Source organism: Mustela nivalis, assembly GCF_964662115.1.
Source record: "Mustela nivalis genome assembly, chromosome: 4".
In the NCBI taxonomy this organism is placed as follows: domain Eukaryota; kingdom Metazoa; phylum Chordata; class Mammalia; order Carnivora; family Mustelidae; genus Mustela; species Mustela nivalis.
The window spans coordinates 123017370-123045093 of record NC_139023.1 but is presented as its reverse complement, the minus strand read 5'-3'; the positions used below and the strand labels follow the sequence as shown (position 1 = coordinate 123045093).

At 38.5% G+C, this 27724-nt stretch overlaps 1 protein-coding gene across 2 annotated transcripts in view; it reads left to right on the top strand.

The window, feature by feature from the left end:
* DCHS2 (dachsous cadherin-related 2) overlaps positions 1–27724 on the top strand; it is a 256876-nt gene that overhangs the window by 207250 nt on the left and 21902 nt on the right. For both annotated transcript variants that reach the window (XM_082727429.1, XM_082727428.1), the window contains 2 exons: positions 15202–15315; positions 25257–25468. In XM_082727429.1, the coding sequence (XP_082583555.1) occupies positions 15202–15315; positions 25257–25468 (326 nt within the window). The remainder of the gene's footprint in view (positions 1–15201; positions 15316–25256; positions 25469–27724) is intronic.

The following is a 27724-nucleotide window of genomic DNA, read 5'->3' as shown; positions in this document are numbered from 1 at the left end:
AATGACACAACTAGCCACATCAGGAGCTGGGATAGTCCAGAAAGGAAAGTCTGGAGAACAAGTTTGCTCTGGTAAAACAGTTCAGGATTTGGCCAAGAATAGAAACCAGGAGCTGAGACCACCTAAATGCTCTCCAGAGTTAACTGTGGCTGTTTCCAGAAACTGTGTGCAGCCAAATAAAATTTAGTAACTTTGGAGAGGATGGGGAACAGTAGGGAGAATGAAGTGTCTAGAACTTTTATTTTAGAAGCCAAAGTACAGGGAAGTGCAGAGCAAATTGGGGCGGGGAGGAGTGGAGAACTCAGTCTGTTTTCACAAAGCTGGGCCATGAAGGGTGACCAAGGAATGTGGCAATGGCTTGAAGAGTCCTGAAGATCAGAGCGGCATTTTGTTCTTTTTTCGAAAGCTGGGAGAGATTCGGATGTTTGTGATTGATAGCACTGTAAAGTTTACCAAGAAATGTCATTTATCTTTTAGTAAAGCAGAATAAAACATGTAAAAATATCAGGATTTCCTCTATTTCCTTTTTTGTTTTCAATTAGCATCTATTATTTCTGGATGTTGAAACTTGGTTTCAGATTTATGTATTACGAGGACAGCAGTACATCTTCCTAAAGCTGCCACAGTCAAATGGAATCATTTAAATAGTTTAGTACTGTACTCATTATGTGGCAACTAAAAACATCTTAACAGGCATCTCTTTAATCTAAGTAAAGCATATTTTTTAAGATTTTTTGGGAGACATTTGGATTGTTTCTTGAAGTAACTAGAAATATGCCAGATATCTAATAACTGAAGTCAAGAATCACTCGCATAGAAAAATTGTGCAACCTTTCTTTCTGGACACAGGCAGCCTCTGGATTCTGGCTGGCTTGAGAGCTGCAAAGAAAAAGGATATCTCTTGAAAATGAAGGAAATGTGAAGTCTGGTTATCAACCTAGGGATACAGACGAGACAGGGAATCACTGGCAAATGAGGGGAGACTAGCAGCATGGGGTCCACAGACAAGATCTGGAGTCTGATCCAATATTGAAGCAACACTGAAAATTCTCAAGCTCAGTCTTTAAATATAGTCTTCTGTAAAATCACAAAATTAAAGAGATAGTAGGAATATCAAGGGATCACTTTAGCACCTGCTTTTCTCTAAGTTGCTGTGAGTGCATTTCAAAGGATTCAATCCGTTTATAGATAATCCTCTTTTTTAAAAAATTTGGCCACTAAAATCTGTAATCCATCTAAAAATACATTTCAGACTTAATTTTGTTTACTTCTCATTTCATGTATTAATTCTATATTGGTTTTCTTCCATATCTCTCTTTTCCTAAAGCTCATAAAAGGTCAATAAGCATGTTGTATTGCTTCCTCTATTATTTCCTTAGGTGTTCACAAAAGCAAATGTGTTCAAGATTGCATACCATTTATGTTATTTAAAACATGGTTTTCATCTATTCACAAATTATGGAAAATTATTTGTTTTGAGATTTTTCATGCTTTGTCTCATCCCAAGGGTGAATTTTTGGAAAGCTTTAGTAACATATGTTCAGTCATTTTTTGATGATGGGAAGGTGGGAAGGAAAAATCAACTTCCTTTTTCTTTTTAATTTGTGGTAAGGAACACATAACAAAATTCACCATTGTAAATAACCATTTTTAAGTGAACAGTACAATAGTGATAATGGTAGGCCCATTGTTGTGCAATGGGTTTCTAGAACATTTTCATCTTTTAAAACTAAAACGCTCTACTCATTGGACAGCAGATCATTTCAACGCTTCCAGCCCCAAACAACTGCCATTCTACTTTCAGCTTCTAATGGTATGGATACTTTAGATAACTCATCTAAGTGGAGTCATAAAGTATTTGTCTTTTTGTGACTGGTTTATTTATGAAATCAAGGCTCCTCAGTGCCTATGACAGGATTACCTTCCTTTAAAAAAGATTTATTTAATTAAGAAAAAGTGAGTACGCTGGGGGGGTAGGGGAGAAGGATGGAGGGAAAGGGAGGGAATCTGAAGCAGACTCCCCACTGAGGGTGGAGCCCAAGTCCCTGAGATCCTGACCTGAACCAAAACCAAGAGCTGGTCATTCAACCAACTGAGCCACCCATGTGCCCCAGGATTTCCTTTTTTTTTTTTTTATTTCCTTCTTTTTTTTTCTTTTATTTTTTATAAACATTTTTTTTAATTTTAATTATTTTTTATATAAACATATATTTTTATCCCCAGGGGTACAGGTCTGTGAATCACCAGGTTTACACACTTCACAGCACTCACCAAAGCACATACCATCCCCAATGTCCATAATCCCACCCCCTTCTCCCAAACCCCCTCCCTCCAGCAACCCTCAGTTTGTTTTCTGAGATTAAGAGTCACTTATGGTTTGTCTTCCTCCCAATCCCATCTTGTTTCATTTATTCTTCTCCTACCCACTTAAGCCCCCATGTTGCATCACCACTTCCTCATATCAGGGAGATCATATGATAGTTGTCTTTCTCTGCTTGACTTATTTTGCTAAGCATGATACGCTCTAGTTCCATCCATGTTGTCGCAAATGGCAAGATTTCATTTCTTTTGATGGCTGCATAGTATTCCATTGTTTATATATACCACATCTTCTTGATCCATTCATCTGTTGATGGACATCTAGGTTCTTTCCATAGTTTGGCTATTGTGGACATTGCTGCTATAAACATTCGGGTGCAAGTGCCCCTTTGGATCACTACGTTTGTAGCTTTAGGGTAAATACCCAATAGTGCAATTGCTGGGTCATAGGGCAGTTCTATTTTCAACATTTTGAGGAACCTCCATGCTGTTTTCCAGAGTGGCTGCACCAGCTTGCATTCCCACCAACAGTGTAGGAGGGTTCCCCTTTCTCCACATCCTCGCCAGCATCTGTCATTTCCTGACTTGTTGATTTTAGCCATTCTGACTGGTGTGAGGTGATATCTCATTGTGGTTTTGATTTGTATTTCCCCGATGCAGAGTGATATGGAGCACTTTTTCATGTGTCTGTTGGCCATCTGGATGTCTTCTTTGCAGAAATGTCTGTTCATGTCCTCTGCCCATTTCTTGATTGGATTATTTGTTCTTTGGGTGTTGAGTTTGCTAAGTTCTTTATAGATTCTGGACACTAATCCTTTATCTGATATGTCATTTGCAAATATCTTCTCCCATTCTGTCAGTTGTCTTTTGATTTTGTTAACTGTTTCCTTTGCTGTGCAAAAGCTTTTGATCTTGATGAAATCCCAATAGTTCATTTTTGCCCTTGCTTCCCTTGCCTTTGGCGATGTTCCTAGGAAGATGTTGCTGCGGCTGAGGTCAAAGAGGTTGCTGCCTGTGTTCTCCTCAAGGATTTTGATGGATTCCTTTCGCACATTGAGGTTCTTCATCCATTTTGAGTCTATTTTTGTGTGTGGTGTAAGGAAATGGTCCAATTTCATTTTTCTGCATGTGGCTGTCCAATTTTCCCAGCACCATTTATTGAAGAGGCTGTCTTTTTTCCATTGGACATTCTTTCCTGCTTTGTCGAAGATTAGTTGACTGTAGAGTTGAGGGTCTATTTCTGGGCTCTCTATTCTGTTCCATTGATCTATGTGTCTGTTTTTGTGCCAGTACCATGCTGTCTTGATGATGACAGCTTTGTAATAGAGCTTGAAGTCCGGAATTGTGATGCCATCAACTTTGGCTTTCTTTCTCAATATCCCTTTGGCTATTCGAGGTCTTTTCTGGTTCCCTATAAATTTTAGAATTATTTGTTCCATTTCTTTGAAAAAGATGGATGGTATTTTGATAGGAATTGCATTAAATGTGTAGATTGCTTTAGGTAGCATAGACATTTTCACAATATTTATTCTTCCAATCCAGGAGCATGGAACATTTTTCCATTTCTTTGTGTCTTCCTCGATTTCTTTCATGAGTACTTTATAGTTTTCTGAGTATAGATTCTGTGTCTCTTTGGTTAGGTTTATTCCTAGGTATCTTATGGTTTTGGGTGCAATTGTAAATGGGATTGACTCCTTAATTTCTCTTTCTTCTGTCTTGTTGTTGGTGTAGAGAAATGCAACTGATTTCTGTGCATTGATTTTATATCCTGACACTTTACTGAATTCCTGTATAAGTTCTAGCAGTTTTGGAGTGGAGTCTTTTGGGTTTTCCACATATAGTATCATATCATCTGCGAAGAGTGATAATTTGACTTCTTCTTTGCCAATTTGGATGCCTTTAATTTCCTTTTGTTGTCTGATTGCTGAGGCTAGGACCTCTAGTACTATGTTGAATAGCAGTGGTGATAATGGATATCCCTGCCATGTTCCTGACCTTAGCGGAAAAGCTTTCAGTTTTTCTCCATTGAGAATGATATTTGCAGTGGGTTGTTCATAGATGGCTTTGATGATATTGAGGTATGTGCCCTCTATCCCTACACTTTGAAGAGTTTTGATCAGGAAGGGATGCTGTACTTTGTCAAATGCTTTTTCAGCATCTATTGAGAGTATCATATGGTTCTTGTTCTTTCTTTTATTGATGTGTTCTATCACATTGACTGATTTGCGGATGTTGAACCAACCTTGCAGCCCTGGAATAAATCCCACTTGGTCATGGTGAATAATCCTTTTAATGTACTGTTGAATCCTATAGGCTAGTATTTTGGTGAGAATTTTCGCATCTGTGTTCATCAAGGATATTGGTCTATAGCTCTCTTTTTTGGTGGGATCCTTGTCTGGTTTTATTTCCTTCTTTTTAAAGGCTGAATAATACTTCACTGTATGTGTATTATACATTTCTTTATCTACTCCTCCATCGAAGGACATTTAGGTTGTTTCTATCTCTTGGGTAAATAACATTGCAGTGAACATGGGTGTGCAGACATCTCTTTGAGATCCTGCTTTCAGTTCTCTGGATATACATCCAGTGGGATTTCTGGATCATAGGACAGCTCTACTTTTAATTTTTAGAGAAACATTTATACTGTGTTCCATAGTGGCTACACCATTTCGTAAAACCACCAAGAGTGTCCAGGGATTCCAGTTTCCTCATATCTTCACCAACACTTGTTATTTTCTGGTTTTTGTTTTTGTTCTATAGCAGCCATCCTAACTGGTATGAGGTGATACTCATTGTGATTCTGATTTGCATTTCCCTGATGATCAGTGATGTTGACCATCTTTTGAAAAACCTGTTGGTCATTTTTATGTTATCTTTGGGGAAATGTCTACTCAAGTCCTTTGTTCATGAAAGAGATTTTTTTTTTTTTTTTTTTTGCTCATAGGTTGAAGAAATGCTTTATGTATTTTGGAGATTAACTCACTACCACTTAGAGGGTTTGCAGATATTTTCTCCCTTTCCAAGGTTGCCTTTTACTCTGTTGATTGTTTCTTTTGTTATGTAGTAGCTTTTCATTTTGATGTTGTCCCATTCATCTATTTTTGTTTTGGTTGCCTGTATTTTTACTCTCATATCCAAGAAATCATTGCCAAATCTAATGGCAGGAAGCATTCCCCCTAAATCTTCTAGAAGATTTACAGTTTCATGTGTTACGCTTCGATTTTTAATCCATTTTGACCTAATTTTTGAATATCTGTTAAGGTAGAGGTCCAAATACATTCTTTTGAATGTGGATATCTGATACCATTTGTTAAAGAGACTGACCTATCCCCATTGTGTAGCTTTGGCACCTTTGCCAAGATCATTTGAAAATACAGATGAGGGGTTTTTTCCTGGGATCTCTGTTCTGTTCCATTGGTCTCTATGTATCTGTCTTTGTATCAGTGCCACACTGTTTTGATTGCCATATCTCTGTATGGCTCAAGTTAGTAAATGTGAAACCTGTAGCTTTTTTTTTTTCCCCCTCAAGAGTGTTTTGGCTATTTGGAGTAATTTAAGATTCCATACATATTTTAAAATTCTTGTTTTCTATTTCTGTAAAAAATACTGTTGGTATTTTGATATGGATTACATTGATTCTGTAGATTGTTTTGTTCATAGTAAGTCTTGTACTCCATGAACAATAAGTCTTACATTCCATGAACACAGAATATTTTCCCCTTTATTTGTGTCTTCTATAATTTATTTTAGCAATATTTTGTAGTTTTTAGTGAACAAGACTTTTGCCTCCTTGGTTAAGTTTATCCTATTTTTTTTCATGCTACTATAAATGGGATTGTTTTCCTAATTTCTTTTTCAGATCATGCACTGTTAGTGCATAGAAACACAGCTGATTTTTGTGTGGTGATTTTGTATTCTACAATTTTGCTAAATTCATTCATCAATTCTGTGTGTGTGCATGCACGTGTAATCTATAGGGTTTTCTATATATAAGATCATGTCACTAACCATTTTATTTTTTTTTTCCAATTTTGATGCTTTTAATTTCAAAGCTTGATTTCTCTAGCTAGGACTTTCAGTACTATGTTGTTTAGAAGTGGTAAGAGTGGGCATTCTTGCCTTATTCCTGGTTGAAAAGCTTTTGGATTTCACTGTTGAATAGGATGTTAGAGTTATGGGTTTTGCATCTATGGCCTTTATTACATATGGTAATTTCTTTATGTTCCTAGTTTATCGAGTGTGTTTATCATGAGTGTGTTGAACTTTGCCAAATGCTTTTTCTGCATGTATTCAGATGATCATGTGATTTTTATTCTTTATTCTGCTAAGGTGGTGTATCACATTGATTTTTATACATTGAACCATCGTCACTTCCCAGGGATAAATCCCACATTGTTATGATATACGATCCTTTTAATGTGCTGTTGCATCCAGTTTGCTAAATTGTATTGAATATCTTGTCTTCTAGATTCATCGGGGATATTACTCTGTAGTTTCCTCATGGTATTTCTGGTTTTGGTATCAGAATAATGCTGGCCTCATAAAATATGTTTGCAAGGGTTATCTTCAATTTTTTGGAAGAGTTTGAGAAAGACTTGTGTTAATTATTCTTTAAATGGTTTGTAGAATTCATCAGTGAAGCCATCTGGTCCTCTTTATAGAGAAGTTTTTGATTATTGATTCAATTTCCTTACTAGTTATAAATCTCTTCAGAATTTTTTTCTTTCTTTAGACTCAATTTTGATAGCATGTGTGTTTCTAGAAATGTATTCTTTTCTCCCAGGCTATCTTATTTGTTGGTGTATCATTGTTCATAGTAGTCTCTTATGATACCGTTTGTTTCTGTGGCATCATTTGTAATATCTTCTTTTCCATTTCTGATTTTTATTACTTGAGTCTTCTTACTTTTTTTGTCCAGGCTAAAGATTTGTCAATTTTGCTGACTTTTAGTTTCAGGGCACCTGGGTGTGTCAGTCAGTTAAGCATCTGCCTTTGGCTCAGGTCATGACCTCAGGGTCCTGGGATGGAACCCCATGTCAGGCTCCCTGCTCAGCGGGGAGTAAGCTTCTCCCTCTCCCTCTCCTTATGCCCCTCCCCTCTCTTCATGCTCAAGGGTGAGCACACGCTCATGATCTCTTTCTTTCTCAAATCAATAAATAAAGTCTTTTTAAAAAACTAAAGTTTTTAAAAAAACTTTTAAAAAACTAAACAAGTTTTTTTTTAATTTTTGTCTTGTTCTTTACTCTCTATTCCACGTATTTCTTATTTATTTGACAGAGAGAGACACAGCGAGAGAGGGAACACAGTTAGGAGGAGTGGGAAAGGAGGAAGCAGGTTTCCTGCTCAGCAGGGAGCCTGATGTGGGGCTCCATCCCAGGACCCTGGATTCATGACCTGAATCAAAGGCAGTCGCCAAACGACTGAGCCACTCAGGTGCCCCATTCCACTTATTTCTGTTCTAATATTCATTATTTATTTCTTTCTGCCCAGTTTGCTTTTAGTTTGTTCCTTTTTCTAGTTCCTTGAGTTGTAAAGTTAGGATGTTTATTTGCAGTCTCTCTTCTTCTTCTTTTTCTTTTTCTTCTTCTTTTTAAAGATTTATTTAAGGGTGGGGGAGGAAGAAAGGGGCAGAGGAGAGAGGAAGAGATAGAGAAGTCTTAGTCAGACTCCCCGCTGAGCACAGAGCCTGATGCCAGCGGATCCCAGGACCCTAAGATCATGACCTGACCAGAAATCAAGAGTTGGCTGCTTAACCAACTGAGCCATGCAGGTGCCCCTCTTTCTTCTTTTTGTAGTGTAGACATTTATTGCTATAAAATTCCCTCTTGGTCTTGCTTTTGCTACAGCCCATGTTTGGTATGTTGTGCTTTTGTTTCATTTGTCTCACAATATTATCTAATTACCCTTTAGCGTTCTTCCTTGGCCTACTAATTGCTCAAGAGTATGCTATTTAATTTCCTTATATTTATGAATAGTCCAGTTTTCCTTTCTACTTTCATTCCATCATAATGTTTCTTGGTACGATTTTAATATTCTTAAAGTTGTTAAAACTAGTGCTGTGCCCTAACATGTGATCTGTCCTGGAGAATATTCCATGTGCTCTTGAGTGTGTATATGGGAATGTGTAATACTTGGGAATGATTATTCTGCTGTTGTTGGCTGGACGGTTCTGTCTATGTCTCTTAGGTCCAGTTAGTCTATGATGTTATTCAAGTCCTCCGTTTCCTTACTGATCTATCTGGTTTCTCTATCCATTATTCAAAGTGAAGTATTGAAATTTTCTACTGTTATTGTGTCACTGTCTGTTTCTTCCTTCAATTCTGTCAGTTTTCTTCACATATTTAGTTGCTGTGCTGTTAGGCACATATATATTTGTAGTTGCTGTATCTTCCTGGTGAATAGAACTTTTTATGTAACATTCTTCTATTTAGTCTGATATTAAGTATAACCACCCTTACTGCCCTTGGCTCCTATTTGCATGGACTGTCTCCTTCAGTCTTTCCTCCTGCAGCCTATATCCATCTGGATGTCTAGAGTGTGTTTCTAGGGAGGAGCATATACTTGGATCTTGTTTTTATTAATCCATTCAGCTGTTCCATGCTTCTTGATGGGAGAGTTTCATCCACTTACATTTTTTAAAAATTACTGATAGGGAAGGACTTGGTACTGCCATTTTTGAAGTATTTTCTGTATGTTTTTCATTTTGTTCTTCTTCTCTTCTCTTGCTGCCTTCCCTTGTGTTTCAATGGTGTTTTGTTTTTTTTGTTTTGTTTTTTTTTTGTAGTGACACATTTTGAGTCCCTTATTTCCTTTTGTGTTTCTTCTACAGATATTTTTCTTTGTGGTTACCATGGGGGTTACATAATACATCTTACAGTTTTAACAGTGTTTTAAACTAGTAGCAACTTAACTTTAATCATATCCAAAAAAAAAATCTGGCCCTTTACTTCTCCTTCCCACCTTATGTTACTGATTTCATAAATACATATTTTTATATTTTTATCCAATCAAATAGTTTTTTTTAAAGATTTTATTTATTTATTTGACAGAAAGAGATCATAAGTAGGCAGAGAGGCAGGCAGAGAGGAAGAGGAGGAAGCAGGCTCCCTGCTGAGCAGAGAGTCCGATGCGGGACTCGATCCCAGGACCCTGAGATCATGACCTGAGCCAAAGGCAGCGGCTTAACCCACTGAGCCACCCAGGCACCCCTCCAGTCAAATAGTTTTATAGTTATAGTTTTTTATGCTTTTATCTCTTAAATTTTACACCAGAATTAAAAGTGATATATGCACCACTATTACAGTTTTATGAGATTCGGTATATGTCTATATATTTACCTTTACCAGAGAGCTTTGTATATTCATATGCTTTCACCTTGCTGTCCAGTGCCCATTCATCTCAACTGGAAGCTTTTAATTAACATTTCTAGTCATGCAGCTTTAGTAGTGGTAAACTCTCTCAGCTTTTGTTTATCTGAGAAGATCTTTCTCTCTCATCTCTGAAGGGCAGTTTTGCTGGATATAGTATTCTTGGTGAAAGTTTTTTTCTTTCAGCACTAGAAATATACCATACCACACCCTTCTGGCTTGGAGTTTTCATAAAAGCTTTTTGGACCATACACTGTTGTTGTTCATTCAGTTTCTCTATAGGGGATGAGGTTTTGGGGTTCAATCAGCCATCTTGCTGATCTCACTTCCAGCTTTCTTAAAGGTCTGAAATATGTTCAGCATTTCAGTGGCTGGATGATTAAAAGAGAATGAACAATTCAAAATCATCCAAACATTTAAAAAGATCTCAAGTCAGTCATCAGTAAGAAAATTCTTGCATTGCTTAGAAGTGACAAAAGTAAAACTCTAGAAGTACTTACTATGAACATCTCTGAATAAAATGTTTGTATTATTATTTTACCTAAATACATCCATGAATATTGATTTTTCTAGCCACAGAACATTAACCATTACATAATTCTGTTAAGTAGTTCATTGTTGCTATAGATGATATTAGTTTTTTAACTGATTGTAAAGAAGAAAAACACAAGAACATTGAATGTATTATACTTTTTTTTTTTAAAGATTTTATTTATTTATTTGACAGAGAGAAATCACAAGTAGATGGAGAGGCAGGAGAGAGAGAGAGAGGGAAGCAGGCTCCCTGCTGAGCAGAGAGTCCGATACGGGACTCGATCCCAGGACCCTGAGATCATGACCTGAGCCGAAGGCAGCGGCTTAACCCACTGAGCCACCCAGGCGTCCCTGTATTATACTTTTTGATGCCATATTAGACTTATAGTGAAATTCATAAAAGCTGAAAATGCAAATTTTTCTGTATTTCACTTGCCTCATGGGAATTAAAGGTACAGTGTTGGTTTTCATTTTATCGTTTCTACCTTGGTATGAAATGACCAGTAATTGTAAATCTTCTCTAGATGCCCAGAGGCAGACTTTCATCTAAAATGTGCATGGAGCACTTGGATGGCTCAGTTGGTTGAACATCTGACTTTTGATTTTAGCTCAGGTCCGGATCTCAAGGCTGTGAGTTCAAGCCCCAGGACAGGCTCCATGATCCATGCTCAGATCAAGCCCATGACAGGCTGCTTGAAATTCTCTCTGTCCCTCTTCTTCTGCTCCTCCCCCAGTGAGCATGCTTTCTCTTTCTCTCTTTCTCTCAAATACATACATACATACATAAAATGTACACAAAAAGCTGGGGTGTTTGGCTGGCTCAGTCAGTGGAGCCTGCAACTCTTGATCTTGTGGGTTCCAGTCCCATGTTGGGTACAGAGATTACTTAAAAATAAATCTTTAAAAAATAAATTAAGTAAATTAAGTAAAATTAGCATGGATAAGCCAAGACATAGAAGGATTTAAGGTCTTTTAGTTATTTCCTCTTTTGGGGGGCAGTCTTAATTTTAAACTTCATCTGAGGAAGAACATATATAAATATTTGCAGCTCTTTCCTGACTTTAGTATATAAAGTATTTTGAATGGAATTCTTTCTGCACTAAAATTTCATTTGATATCATTAATACTTTATTTGTAGTAAAAATAAGATTATTCCTTTTATGAGGGAGTCCATATGTGATACTTTTTTTACAATTCTGTGCTCATCCTTGTTTTTTACATTCAAGTGAGGCCCATGTTTTGTTTTGTAATCGGGTATATAATTAAAACATCCTAAGCTTCAGAGAAAAGGCTGTCAGCAAGATGGTACATCTTGCCTGCATAGCTGTTTATCTTCTTACTGCCATTCTTGAGAACATTTGACAAGCCAGTGGAAATAAAATTTCCTATGTTTAAAAATGAAATTGTATCAGGAAGCGCAGAATTGTGATTGAGCACTAAAGATAAAATACCCTGCATACTATAAAGGCATATTCCTGCTGAAAATGGAAGGCATTTTTTATCAACAATATGTTTCCTAAAATATAATAAAATAAGCCTTAGATTATAGTGCAGCTTGAAAGATTCTGAACATGTGCAGCAACCTGATTCTGCCATGATTAATTAAAATCCTTCATGTTGTCACGAAATGACTTTGAAAATGGCTTGAAAAGAACCACCATTTGGAAGCTTCAATAAATGATTTTAAAACTTTGTCACAGTTTGTGTTGAACATAACGTTTTTTAGAGAGCGTCATATATCCAGTTTGGGTTTTCTGGTTCTTTCTCCATAATGAATTTTATTTTATGCTTTTTTGGTTTTGTGAACAATACCACATACTTGTTTCCTTTCGTATGTGATCATTGCATTGGTCTTTGCATGTTGTGTTGAAAAGGCTCCTAGAGAAAATAGCATTTATTCCAGTGCCTTTTCTTTCTTCTCTTCTTTTTAGTGAAAACCTTTTAAGTATCCAGGAAAAAAAGTATCTATTGATTTGTCCTGGCTTAGGGATTTTTTTTTTTTTTTACTGTAACCTGTACAAGATGGTTTTCAAGCTTATTCCTTGGGGCCTGCACAGTAGAAGTCAATGTGGAAGCCCAGCAGAGGTCTTGAATAGGTGTTATGATTTTTTTTCTTTAATTGCTGCAAATCCCACTCTCAGATAGTGTATTATAGCAGTGATTTTTAAATTTATTTAATTAATTTTTTAAAGAGTTATTTATTTATTTCAGTGAGAGAGAAAGAGAAAGAGAGAGCCCAGTGAGGATGGGCAGAGGAAGAGGGTGAGAGAAATTCAAGCAGACCCTGAGCTGAGCATGGATCCCTATGTGGGGCTTGATCTCACCACCCTAACAGACCTGAGCTGAAATCAAGAGTCAGAGGCTTAACTTACTGCACCACCCAGGCACTCCAGATTTTTTTTTTTAAATAATTGCTGCCTGTTTAGAAGGGCTGTGTAGGTAGAGAGGCGTTCTTCGAGCCTTTAAGGCTAGAACACTTCAGTGAGCATCTCCGTCTCTTTCTTCCTCCATCCCCTCTGTTACCTCTTTCTTCTCATATTTAATGAGCACCCACTATTTACAAAGGAATAAACTTTTGATATAAAGAACAATGTGACTGATTCTCAAAAAGGCGTGTAAGCATAAGAAGGCAGCCACTTTGTGGTTTTTCAAGCCTATGAAATTTTAGAAGCAAAACTAATCTAGAGTTGCACAAATATATAGAACAGATAGATAGGAAACCTTCCGTGCTTTCACTGAATTTAGTCCAATTTAGTGGAAAGATAAGACCGGTCCATGGGTATGTTCAGTACAAGTCCATGGATGACAAATAAGTACCATAATCTAAGTGCTAGAAAGGCTGATAACAAAAAGGAGAGATTCGTCTTCTCTATCAGGGATGGTAAATGAGCAGACTCAGGCCACAGCTGTGTTTTGTTTGACCCATATGATGGCTTAGTTTTTCCCCTAAATTAAATTATTTTCTGACATTCACAAAAAGGGATATTTCTTGTGAAATTAAATATGAATTGTTGAGCTTCTCTTAAAAAGGCCAGAATTTCAAACATCCTAAAGCCTGCTTCCCTCCCCTACTGGCAGTGGTGTGTTGAAGCTGAGTATTTAGGCACATCAGATGGTCTCTGACTTCCTCCAGCCAACTGGCTCTTTTTTTGGTCCAGACTTCTTACTTTTACCCAAAGGCATCTGAGTTAATGATCCCTGCTCTGTTCTCATCTCTGACATCATGAAACATTTGTGTTATCAAATGCTTCTTTTTACTTTTCCACTTGTGCCTTGCTGACATCATCCTAAATCAGGCTCCCATTGCTACACACTCAGCAGTCAGAGGGCCTCTTGAAGGGCCCACTGCTTTCCCATCTCCCACTTGCTATCTTGGCCAACAGATGACATCCTGCCAGGGAGCGTGAAAGTAAGAGGAGAGGCAGGGGACACTGCCAGAGTGGGCATCCAAATTAGATGCTGTAAGTTATGGGCCAAAGATAAGACAATTAGGACTAGTAAAGAACTATGAAAAAGTTTCCCGGAAGTTGAGGGTAAATAAAGAACAAGAACCAAAGAACAAAGATGAATCTTAAAAAAGAGTGAAAATGACCACAAACACATGAAAAGATTCACAATATCATCAGACATCAGGGAAATTAAAATTAAAACCATGGTGAGATACCTACCACACATCCACTAGAGTGACCAATATTAAAAAGACTGACAATACCAGGGAATATGGAGCAGCCAGAATTCTCATGTGTTGCTAGCAGGAATGTAACATGGCATAGCCGCACTTTGGAAAATAGCTTGGCAGTTTTTTATAAAGTTAAACACACACTCACACTAGGTGTTTCCCCAACAGGAATGAAAACATGTGTCCACACAAACACTATTACATGGATGCCCATAGCAGCTTTATTCATAATAGCCCTAAACTGAAAACAATCCAAATGTCCATCTGTGGAAAAGTGGATCAACACACTATGGTATGTCCATTCAGTAGAATACACTCTACAATAAAAATGTAATGTGCTCTTAAAACACAGAATAACACATGTTTGGATTCCTAAAAGACAACGCTGATCAAAAGAGAGATACTGTATAATTTTTATGTGTATAAAATTTTAGAGGCAAAACAAACAGAAAGTAAATCAGTAATTGCCCAGGACCAGAACTAAGAGAAAACTGATTGCAAAAAGTCAAGAGGGAATTTTTTGGAGTGATGGAAATATTCTACATCTTGATTCTGATGGTGGTTACACAGGTGTATATAGCTGTTAAAACTGTATACATATATAACTGTATGCTTAAAACATGTGTGTATTATTGTATGTAAATATGACTTCAATAAAGTTGATTAAATAAAAAAATAATTTAAAAGGACAGGCAGTTAAAGGAGGAAGACAAATGGGAACCAGGATAGAAAATAAAACAGAGGTGAACAGCAAATGGCATGAGATATTACACGAGGACAACAAAAGTGCTAACTTGAGGCCAGAATGGATTCTTGAGAACCTTCCAGTGAAATCCCAGATCTCATCACACCAATTATGTCATTGCGTCTATCTGTGCTTGCTAATTCTTCTTTCATGCTGGTAATCAGTTTGTTCCCTATAACTTGAAATGTTATGTTGCCCTCCCTCCATAAAAGTGTGTTTTCTATCACATTACATTGGGTTTTTTTCTTCCAGGGAACTTAGCACATCTGAAATCTACTTTGATTATGTATTTGCTTAATGGTTTATTATCTGTCTGCTTCCTTTAGTTCATAATCACTGTAAGATAGAGATTTTTCCTAGCTTATTTGTCACTCTGTCTCCTGTACTTAGCATGGGATCTCGCTTATTTGAAGACACTCAATGACTAATTACTGAATGAATGAACAAATGAAAAGGTAGTAGGCAAATAATAAATACCCAGTGTTTGTTCTTGTTTTTTCCTGAAATTCTCTTTTCCTAAAGTTCTTTCTTTCTTTTTTTTTAACTAATTTTTACAGGTACTTCTATTGTGACTGTGAAAGCTGTTGCTCCTGACCCAATACAAGACAGCATTAAATATTCCATTTTTAGTGGAAATGAAGATGGAGTTTTTTCTCTGTGCTCCAACTCAGGTGATCCTTTTCTCTCCTGTAATAGCTTTTTTTCCTGCTCCATTTAATGTTATTAGTAAGAAATACTTCTGCAAAGGAAACTCAAAATTTGAAAGATAGAAAAATTAGAGGTAAGTAATTTAAAAGGTAAAGAAGAAACAATTTTTTATGGTAGCTGTGGAGAAAGTGTGGGAAATTAAGACTACTTATTTGTTTACATGTACTTGCTAAGAATCCTGTTCTTCACATTTCCAAATTAGGCAGTCCCTAGCCTACCCCCAAATTTTTGAAGATAAACTGGTTTCTACTTACAATTTACTCATCTATTTGGGAAAATGGGAGATATAGGAGGGAGACCATCAATACTGAGTTTGAATTGAAAACAACCACACATGTCTAGCCATAGGGCATTTTCATCACGAGATTTTTCTAATTCGCCACTGAATGTCAACAATGCAACAAAAAAGGACAGCTGGAGAAGTTTCTATGTGGTGGTAAAGAAATTACTTCCAAATACAGCATGTATTAAATTTAACTTTAATAAGACCATTATTGTGTTTTAAATGAATACCAATTGATTATTTGAAACATACTTTTTTGACTAACAAATATGTAGTAGATACATATCTACTGTTGCATTGTCAAACCTCAAGAAGAATGTTTTTAATAATTTCTGTATTAGCATACAACTGCCTTATGTAATCTGTACTACATGCACATGGGAAAAATTGAGAGGGACTTGTTTCTTAAGCAAAGGCTGCCTCATCCTGGGTAGTGTTATGACTCTTTGTCCGTGCCATCTTTGGTCGACAGCCTTTCTGAGGTAGCCTGCTAGCTCTTCATCTCTTTGCCCCATCATTTGGTTAGAGGGTGGCACAGGAAGCTTGTTGATAAGAGAGCCATCTGTGAAGATCACTCAGTCTTAAGCTTCTAACAGTCTACCTGTCGGAAGGTCCTGGGAAAGGAAATGAGATTAGAACGTTTAGAAAGAAGGAGAGTAGCAGAGTTTGTACAATTTTCCAGGCTACGCCCATCCTTCTGCCACCTCACCCTTAACACGGCCTAGGCGTGGTCTTATTTTTTCTGGAGTGTCTAATGAAAATTCAGATAAAATATGCCTAGGGTTAGTCCAAAGAGACTCTCCACTTTACAATTAAATACTTATTTATGTTATTTATTTCACAAGTTTGTTGTGAAACAGCTGCAAGATGATATGCTAAAATGTAGAAAACTGTTTAATGGACATGTAGGTGCCATCCATCTCCAGAGATGAGACATTACCAGAACCTCAGGAATTCCCTCTGTATCCTTCCCCATCATGTCTCTCTTCTTTGACCCAAGGCAATCCATAACCAGTCATGTGAATTTGGCTTTGATCGCTGCCTTTCTTTCTTGATAATTTCCCAACTGTGTCTGAATCTCTAAATGATGTGTTATGTCCTTTTACCTTACCTTTTACCTTTTACTTAAAAATCATGATAGAATCCTGCTAATGTCCTCTCGTCTATGACTCGATTCTTTTGCTCAACACTTTGACTGTGGTTTGTAGTTCCTAAACCTAGGCACACATTAAAGAGGAATACAAAGAAGGTACGTACCTGCTGCCAAGGTTCTAAACCAGAACACAGTCATTATCATCCACTTGGAGCTGATTGCTTCCTTTCTGTCCACTGCTGCAGGCTGACTCGTATCCCCACTTCCAGGGATAATCATTCCCTTGTGACTTATCGTAAATGCATTTCTATACAATAAAACTGTTTAATTTGGTTTATTTCTGAATTTTATGTAAATGGATTCATCATCTGTGTTATTTTATTGGGATTCAATTCTTTTTATTCAAAATTAGAATCTTTCATATTAATGCATGCAGATGGGTCTCTTTCATTTTCAGTTCTTTATGGCCTTCTGTTTTAAGTCTGTGTCACAACTTATTTATCCATTCCACCATTGATGGACAGTGAGGTTTTCCTGTCTGGGGATATAATAACAAGCACTGTGAGGAACAACCTCATACGTGTCTTCTGGTGCATATGTGAGGAGTTCTCTAGGCCCCAGAGTCTAGGCTGGGCGTATACATCAGAGGATACATATGTTCAGCATTACAGATAGTGCCAAATTGTTTTATGAAGTGGTTTGTCCCACTTTACATTCCACCAGCCCTGAATGAGAGCTATCAAGGTTGTTTACGCCCTATTTTCTATTGCCAATCTGGTGGGTGTGAAATGGTATCTCGCTGTGGTTGTAATTTGCATGTCTTTATTACTAATGAATGTGAGTATTTTTTTCACAGTGTATTGGCCATTCTTGGTTTCTCCCATGTGAAATGCATATTGATACACTTTGTCTATTTGTTCTGTGTCGTGTTTCTCTTTCTGAAGTGTAAGGATTTTTAATATATTTCACTAGCATTTCCCCTTTGTCTGTTTTTTGTTGCAAATATTGTTTAGATTGTGACTTGTCTTTCACTCTTTTACTGGTACATTTTTATTTTGAGGGGTTAGAATTAATCAGTGTTTTACTTTATGATTTTCCCATCTTGTAAGTGAAGAAACTCTTCCCTATCCTGAGATCAAGAAAATACCGTTACATTGTCTTTTTAAAGTTTTAATAGTTTTCCTTTGTTTCACGTTTACATCTATAGTGAATCTAGAATTTATTTTCCTCTTTTAGATGAGTAAAACATTCTCTTTTTCTTCTTGTTTTCCTTTTTTTTTTTTTAAGAAGATTACCAGTAATTCCAGTGGCAATAACCTTCACCTGTGACTTGAAATACCCCGGCTGTCATATGTTGTTTCCATAACTCTACAGGATTCTTGACTCCTTTGCATTCACCTCTTTGTCTATACACACACCAATACCACACTTCTTCAATCACAGAGACTTTATAATCAGTCTTCATACCAAGGAAGCAGCCCATTCTCATATTCTTCATGAGTATATTAGCTGTTATTGACTCCTTGCACTAATATGAATCATTGAATCCACTTGCCATGTTTTCACACACACATGTACACACATATGCACATACATACGTACATACACACACATGCACGCACACACACACACATGCCTATTGGGATTTTTTTCCCCAAGGAAAGGAGATTTATTCATAAGTCTTTGGGTGATATAAGAGCTATTCACACCTTGCATGCTAATCATGATATGCCCATCTGATTTCAGGTGAAACCTCACTCTAATTAGCAAAGAAAATGTCCAAAACAATTTCATGGCCTCAATCTAGAATTTAAGTAATTAAGTCATCAGGTCAAATTATCCTCACAAAGCCCTGTATAGCAGTGCATTGTAACTAATAATCATCTACAAAACTCTTCTTTTCTTTTTAACTGTGGTAAGAACATTTCACATGAGATCTACACTCTCAGCAAAATTAGAGGTGTGTACAGTACAGTACTGCCAACTCTAGACACAGTGTTGTCCAGCAGATTTCTAGAACTTAGGCATCTTGCCTAACTGAAAGTTCATACCCACTGAACAGCACCTCCATCGGCATCGCCCCTCCCCCATGGCACCTGGCAACCACCATTCTATCCTCTGCCTCTAGGAGTTTGACTGTTTTAGATATATCATGTAAGTGGAAGCATGCCATATTTATGTTTCTGTGACTGGCTTATTCCGCTCAACTTACTGTCCTCAGGGTTCATGTATGTTTTCATGTATGGTGGGATTTTCTCTGTGGAGACTGAATAATTTGCCATTGTATGTGGACATGACACTTTGTCTATTTATCCATCAACAGACATTTAGGTTACTAAAATTTTTTGTTAGAATTGTATTAATTCTAAATATCAGTCCAGGGAAAGCCTGTATCTTTATAGTATTGTCTTCTAATTCAGGATAATATAGAAAATCACATCCATTGTTTCCTTAAGTATATTTTAATAATGTTTTAATTTTTTTAATAGCCGGTTTGCACAGTTTTTGTTAGATGTGGTCTAAATCCTTTACACTTTTTCTTGCTAAAGTAAGCAAAAAAATGCTTTTTATGACAGTGCTATTAACTAGACTTGAAATTGGCTTTTATAGTTTGATTTCATATCTGCAAACCTATGAACTCCTATTGACTCTAATAGTTTTCTGAGCATTCAAGTCATGGTCCCAGTGTCCTGGGATCAAGTCCCACATCGGGCTCCCTGCTGGAGGGAAACCTGCTTCTCCCTCTCCCACTCCCCATGCTCGTGTTCCATCTCTCACTGTGTGTCTCTCTGTCAAATAAATAGAATCTTTTTATGTTTTTAAAAAATAGCCTAGCTATTTTTACATGTATCATTGAAGTCTAATCAATAGCCTGCACCTGAATAATACATGAGACTTAGAATTCTATATCTCCAGATATCCCTTTTTCAACCTATTTTTTAAAGATTTATTTATTAATTTATTTGACAGAGAGAGAGAGAGAGAGAGAGGTCACAAGTAGGCAGAGAGAAGTAGGCAGAGAGGCAGGCCCGGGCGGCAGGGAAGCAGACTCCCTGCTGAGCAGAGAGCCTGATAGAGGGCCCGATCCCAGGACCCTGAGATCATGACCTGAGCCGGAGGCAGTGGCTTAACTCACTGAGCTACCCAGGTGCCACCTTTTTTCAATTTATAAGCGCTGGTGGGCCACAATTGTATTTCTTTTCAATTAGACATTACTAATGTCTTTAAATAGATTTCTGTGCTTCCTTGCTAACTGTTCTTATATATTAGATTTGCCTCTTGTGTCATTTTCCTTCTACCTGAAGTATATCCTGTAGTGAGGGTCTATTGTAGTAAAACTTGCTCAGGATTTGATTGTCTAAAAATGACTTTATTTAGTTCTTGTTTTTAAAAAATATGTTTGCTGGTCTTAGAATTCTAAGTTTACAGTTTTTCCTCCCATCATATTTAAGGTATTATCCCACTGCTTTCTGGTTTCCAATTGTTGCATTAAGCAGTCAGCTGTTGGGGCACCTGGGTGGCTCAGTCGTTAAGCATCTGCCTTCAACTCAAGTCATGGTCCCAGTGTCCTGGGATCAAGTCCCACATCGGGCTCCCTGCTGGAGGGAAACCTGCTTCTCCCTCTCCCACTCCCCATGCTCGTGTTCCATCTCTCACTGTGTGTCTCTCTGTCAAATAAATAGAATCTTTTTTTTTTTTTTAAGGAAGTTAGCTGTTGATCTAAATACCATTTATTTGTATTGTTTTGGCAATTCCACTTACACAGGTATTGAGCCAGACACTCTTTCCTACATCTCTTTTTCATGTTTTTCATCTCCTTGTCCCGATTTCTTCAATCTAGGAAAATATATTTTTTATTTCCAGAAGTCCTCTTTGGTTCTTTGTCAACAATTCTTGGTCTTATAAAAAAAATAGTCTTTTTTAAAAAGTTGAGGTACAGTTGACACACAATGTTACATTAGTTTCAGGTGTTAACATAGTGATTCAACAAGTTTATGTGTAATCCTACTCTTACCACAAGTGTAGCTACCATCTGTCATTGCACAACTTTATTATAGCATCAGTGACTATATTCCCTATGTTGCACCTTTTAACCCCCTGATTTATTCATTCCATAACTAGATGCCTGTAAAAAAGTAAATTCTTCTTCCTTGCTCATGTTTCTAAGCTTCCTTTTCATGCATTTAAACATATGCAATAATTCCACATCCTCTGTCCAATAATCCAACATTTTAAGTCTTTGAAGATTTATTCAGCTTTCCATAGGTTTGCCAGCTCTCATCCATGGGTGCCTTGTTTCTCTGTGATTTCCATGCTTGTTACTTATGAGCTGCTCATTGCCCTTAAAACGTTTTTGCTGAGCGTTCTTTGAAGACTGGGTTGAATTTGTGCCCTTTAGAGAGGATTTGTTTTCCTTCTGCAGATCATCTGGGTATATCATCAAGCAAAGACTAGCCTAAATGTAATAACTGAGAGTTTTAAAAACATATAGCTGTGGTAGTATGGATACCATAAATTCAGGCTTAAGTTAATGAATTTAGAGCAGTGATTTTTTTCCCTTCCAACCAACACCAAGGTCAAGAAAAGCAGGTTTCTGTGCATCCATTTTGAACTTGTTTTTGTTTTTTAAATATTGATTACTCATTTGGAACATATGTAGTCTTTCGGCTCATAGCTTTGTTCTGGTTTTCCTACTAGACTCTTCAAACTTTTGTGGGTTCAGGCTTCTTCCCTTGTTTCTCATGCTCTATGCAGCTCTGTGCTCTATGCTCTCCTGCTCTATGCAGCTATCTCAAGGAAGAAGGTTGTGTTAGAGACCCTTGGAAAAGGGCTTTTGTTTGGATTAATGTTTTCAGTTCTTTTTGGTTCTCTGAGGATTCCTTACCAGGATACCAACTCAATCATGCATTTCAACACACACATAATTTATCCAGCATTTTAGTTGTTTTTGTTATGAGGTTTTCCATACCACTGTCAAGAAACCTTTTTAAAAACTTTTAATTATGATACTAAATTTATCATTCATGTCACCTTTGGCACATAATCTTCAAGCTTGTGTGAAAAGCTTCCTAACATAGGTTTTATGAGTATATGTATTTTAAGCCATATACCAGTTAAAACAGAAAACTGGTGTGTATGATAAATCAACAAAGATCTTTAAGGTTGTGGTTACTCTTCTTCAGGGTAAAAATGTGAGAAAGCCATTTTATTAGTTACTGAATAAGTAAGTTCTGATAAAAAGGATCTCTGAGGAGAACCACATTTTCTGCCCATTTGTGCCAGTGTTTGCTCTGTCCCACAGTCCTAAACCAAAGGTTTACTTTTGTGTTCAAACACCTTGTCACATCAGCCTAAAAGAATCTACTACTCACTGTCTACACCAGCAAGAATGTTGGAGTTTTTCTTGTATAATTAGATAACAAATGGTAGCATTCATCCCATGAATTTGGTAGGTTGACATAAAACAAAAATGATTGAACTTGCCATGTGTCAAGGAAGTGGTTTTAGCAGGAGATAGTTTCAAAATTTTGGATTACATAAATATTTATCCCATTCTGCTTTGGGTATATTTCTATGAATGTGTTGAGTTTGTATTGGATTGAAATTACCTGATTATGCTACCAAGCAGTTGAGCATTTGAAGATCTTAAACTCATTTCAATGTGTATTTTGTTACTAGAGCAAACGCTACATGTGTACAGATATGAGAAAGAAAAGAGTACCGCAACTTCATTCTCAAGTTATTCTAGAACTGGTGCGCTAATGCGTAAGAACGATAATGAAGTCAGTGCCCACGAGGCTTTTCCTGGAAGGAAAACGTGGACATCTGCCCAGACAGAGAGCCCAGTAGTTCTTGCACTCACCGGTGACAGTAAATCCTTGATATCGCTGAGAAAAAAACATGCGTAGATTACCCCTGGTGAATGTGGGTCTGGTCGGTGTGCCAACCTTGAGTCATCTCACAGATGGCTTATTGTCTTTCCTATTTACACAACTTTCTCAGCATATGCCAATTATTATGCCAAAAATAAAAGCCAAACAAGGAAAGCATTAAAACTGCAGAGCCATTCCAAGTGCAGAATTCCAATTATCAAAGCCTAAACACAAGACTTTTATTAAAAAATCCACTTTGATCTGCACTGTAATTGGCACACTTTCTACTAAGTGACACTGGCAATTTACGGTTGTGTTTCTAGGTTGTTCTTCTTTGGCTAGTAGTAACAGAACATGATAGCAAGCGGAGCACTCTGGTTGGTGGAGACAGAATGCTGGAAGAGAGCTTGGACCTACCTCAGGCTGGGGCTCCCCTGCCATTTGAGGGTGCTGGCTTAGTCCTTGTTTCACAGAGGTTTCTGGAGACCAGCTTGTTTCAGTACCAGTTCATCAAAATGCATCTCAAAGATTTTTCCAGCTACCAGTGGTCGTATCTGTGCTAAATTTTCTGCCAGGGGTGTCAGTCACTTCAGACTGTGGCCCGTAAAAATAACCTGGATTGATAACTGATGACAATAAGTGAAAGTGAGCTTATGGAAATTTTACATGTTGCAGTATAATGAGTTCCTTATATAGAATACATTTAGTTTTTCTTAATAAGAGAAGAGAAGCTATAAAAATCTCCCCAAAACCCTGAGTACTGAAGTTAGAACACTAGGGCAGTGCATGATTCCCATTAACATCCAGGTGAGTACACAGGAGCCTGACATTTTCTTGGATCGGAATGGTGGTCTGAGGAAACTGGTTCAGATAGAACAGTAAGAACTGTAGCTTCCAGGACATATTTCCACAAACAGTACAGGTTCTTTCACTGGAAGATCAAACTTTGATTAACAACATGGCTGTTAAAATGTTTTCTTTCTTTTTTTTTTAATATAATTTTTTATTTTTTTATAAACATATATTTTTATCCCCAGGGGTACAGGTCTGTGAATCACCAGGTTTACAAAAAAAAAAAAAAAAAAACAAAAAAAAAACAATAGGATAAAAAGTCGTGTTTGGGAAAAAAAAAAATGTTTTCTTTCTAAACGCAGAGCTTTTGTAGATAGTAAATGCATACATGATGGTGGAAGGGCTGAGAAACATGGGTAGGACCCTGGAATCTATATCGTGTTCCCGCAGAGGAACACTCTAAATATGCACTAGAGTACTTGTCCCACAAGCCTACAAAGTCATTATTAATATCCCCATTTTCCAGAAGAGGAGGCTCAGCTCCATAGAACCTGAATGACTTACCCTGGGTAACATTTGTCCTGGAGGCGGAGCCAAGTAATTTACCTAAACTGAGGGGCTAGGGCTAGGATTTTTACTTGATTTCAGGTGTCTCCAACTCCCAACCAGTGTTCATTCAGTGAATCTCTACTTGATGGAATTTCTGACAGTGAGAGTGACATACATAATAAAATAATAATAGTAAATTCAGCAAGAAATTTGTCAGTAAAAGGGAGAACAAAAAGAAGAGAAAGTCGAGAAGGAAATTAAGTCAGGAGAGGAATTTTCTTAATTTGGGGGAGAAACTCTTGCAAGGTATAAACCCCAACAGTCAGTTTCCCTAACCTGTTTATACTTTGTATATGAGGGTGTAACATATATTAACAGATGCCTTCTGTAGGCCAGCCCCTGAGCTAGGCACTGGGGATGTGCAAGTTGGTTTAAGAGATAGGAACCCATCCTCACCTTGTAAGCTTCTAACTTAAGAGGAAGATCCAGTCTGAAACAGGTGAGCACAGTACATGCTGGTGCTCTGTGGCTCTGATGTGGGCTGACCATAGTGACAGTAAGGGCTGACTGCTCCGGAAAGATCCCTGAGGAGGCGCAGAAGTAGGGACCCTGTCAGGCAGATAGAAAAGCATGCGTGGCGACTCTGACATGAGCTTCTGAGAAATAGAACATTCATGAGTGTTCTGAGCACAGCAGAGAGCAACGTGCGGAACGGCTGGAATGAGACTCCTGAGGCAGGAGAGGCCCAAGCACGTCGGACCTATGGAGGTTAAAAAATCACCGAACTTCGTCATAATCACTGTGGAAAGCCATGGAAAGGGTTTCTGCAGGACAGTGACAAGTGTCCATTTTTATGATTCAGTTCAGAATGGGAACTGGATGACTAGGGAGACCAGAAGAGTGATGCCATGGGACCCTCCATGCAGGGGACAAGGTGGGAAAAGCCAGTGGCTCGGAGCAGGGCAGCAGCGGCAATGATGGAGGGCGGAATCAAGGGATGTTTGAAAGGTAGACTTTGCACACATGGGGATGGACTAAATATGGAGAGAGGAGGGTGATTTCAGAGACAGCTCCCACATTCCTGTTATTTTATAGTTTCTTTCCTCCTACATGCTGGAACCTTGCAAATACCCCACATTCTCAACTTTTCTCTTAATGAGCCCAGTTGGGAGGGAAGGGCGGCCAGCCAACCGGAGACTTTGAGGGACAGGTGAGCATGGGAGCGTAGGAGTGAAAAGTGATTTGGAGCTTGTTAAACAATGAGTACAGCATCGTTTTATCTAATTTTTTTTTTCTCCCTCGGAATCAAAATAGGAGAACTCACTGTGAAACAACCCAAGTTTCTCGATTTTGAAGTCAGACAAGAAGTACGGCTCATCGTCTTAGCAGAAAGTAGGGGGCACAGAGCCTATAGCAAAGTAGCAGTCTTGATACAAGATGTGAATGATAACGTCCCCTGCTTTGAGCAAAGCGTTTACAAAGTGTCCGTGTCTGAAGGCCAGCTCCAAGATGCTCACATCATACAGGTAACAGAAATGAATTTTTGTGTATGTGTATGTGTATGTGTGAGTGTATGGGAATTATCATCAGTCTGCATCCAAATTTCTAGAGTGTTTTTCTAGGAAGTAAATTAAATGTGTCTAGGACATGTAAATGTTTGGAGAACTGGATGAAGCCTTTGTTCAAAGGAAGTCTGGAGTTTCTGAGTTCACGCTTCCTCTCTTCATCCCGTGCTATTGGTGCCCACCTGCTTTCTCTAGGGACTCTGCCCAGCACTACCAGGGAATCCACAGGGGCACAAAAATCAGCTCAGCCTATTGTAGGTACAACTTAGAGGGGAAGTCAGGAAAGTAAGCACAAAATTTAAATGCGTATTAGTCATGTTAAATAGAAGTGCCCATTTAATGACATGAGGGAAAAAAGAGGAGACACAGACTCTTCCTGGAGGAAAAGCATAAAACTTCACAGAAGAACAGTATTTACACTTGGATATCGAGGGCGAGCAGGCACTAGCCCAATGGAGCTACAGCGGGACAAGCATGGATGGAGGCATGGACCCTTGGAAGAGCTCCCTGGGTTCAAAATGTGTAGATATTTCATGTGAAAGACATAGATCCACTGTTCCCAGTCCTCATCCCTTCTCAGCAAAGAGGCCTAAGCCAGGAAAAAGAAGATCTGTTTTTAAGGCAGTTTTATTCAGGTTCTATGACCCACTCACCCTTAATAGCCTCTCTTACCTGCTTCGGGACTGGAACCCAGTTCTACCTTTCCCTTCACAGTTGAATTGCTGCTTTGTCCTCAAGAACCTGGGCATTAGGAAACATGCAACCTCTTGAGAATCTGCCCAGGAAATCCGTATAAAAACCCCTTCCTGCCCAACTCAGCAGCACACCAGAACATTCCCTCTGGCCTCTCTAACCCACCCCTGTGATCCTGTCCCTGATGACTACCCAAGTTCCTGTCTGGGTCAGTGGGGTCAGGGGGCCAGATGATATGTTAGAATACCTTCTGGACGAGACCCCCTACAATGCTCTACTGTGCGGCTACCTCCACCTGCCTCTAGAGAGACACATCCTTTGACCTTCAGCCCAGTTCCAGATGCACAAGTTCCCCCCTGTTGGTGCCGACTAGACCTAGCCATCTTGGAGTTTTGGTTTTGTGCCCCCCGCATAGTCCAGGATACCTAGGATTTCCTCTGCTGTCTTTGCAGACTCAGATTTTATGACAAGCCCCTAATCGCCAGTCTGTTCCAGCAATGCTATGCCTTGATTTTGGTTTCAGCTGCTACTGAGAAGGGGAGGGCATTCACTTGCCCCATCTGTATCACTCTGCGCAGTGATACCTGTTTGGGCAGGGGCGGGGTGGGGAGGGATGACAGGCCTCCAGGGCCGCTGTGGGGCCTGCTTTGTGACAGAGGACCCCAGCACCCTGGCCTTGTGTGTTGTACCTCTTCATCGTTCATGCCCACCTGGATAGAGCTACAATGCCCCCAGTAGAACGCAAGACACAGAAGACACCATTAAAACCCAGGTACAACAAATGGACAGGAGCCTGGCCCACCAGTGCCTCAGATTAGGTCAGACTTCAAGAGGGCTGTGTCAGGGGCAGATACAATGAACTTATTTCTTCACATTTTTAGATTGTTTAATTTTTTTTCTGGGAAACCAGAACTGCCATTTTCCCATGTTCTCATCAGATAACAGGAATGGGGAAGGTTCTGGAGTTCTAGCACTTATGGTAGTTCTTGTTTTTGCCATCACACTGCCCGTTGTCCCCACTTTTGATTATAACCCCGCCAACTTCTTTTAGGAACTGCCCATCCTCTGTCAGTGGCACTCTTGCTGAGATTGTCAGTCAAGGTAGTGACGTGCCCTCTGTCCCCTGGCAGATGTCATCTGCCTCAGGCTCCTGTAGGCTTTCTCTCCCCAGGATCTGAGACTCAATGGTAAGACACCAGCACAGAAGTGCATTAGAGCCAACTCATCTTGGTGGTCACAACTCAAAAGAAACTCTGCCCCTGGGTGGCCCAGGTCTGGCCTTCACCCAGACACTATCTTTCTGATACATCTTTCCTGGTTAAGTTAGCCATAGTGGATATGTGCTGCTGGCACCCTAAAACCCCGACAGTCTACACCTCTTGGGAGACCTATTCTCAGTAACACTTTGAAGCATATGGCCCTGGGGGACATGATGGATTTTATTCTACCCAGATGCACATGAGTAGCTTTCCCTAGTGACCTGAGAGGAACTGTGCCTTGCTGCCTTTCTTTACTAAGTAGCTG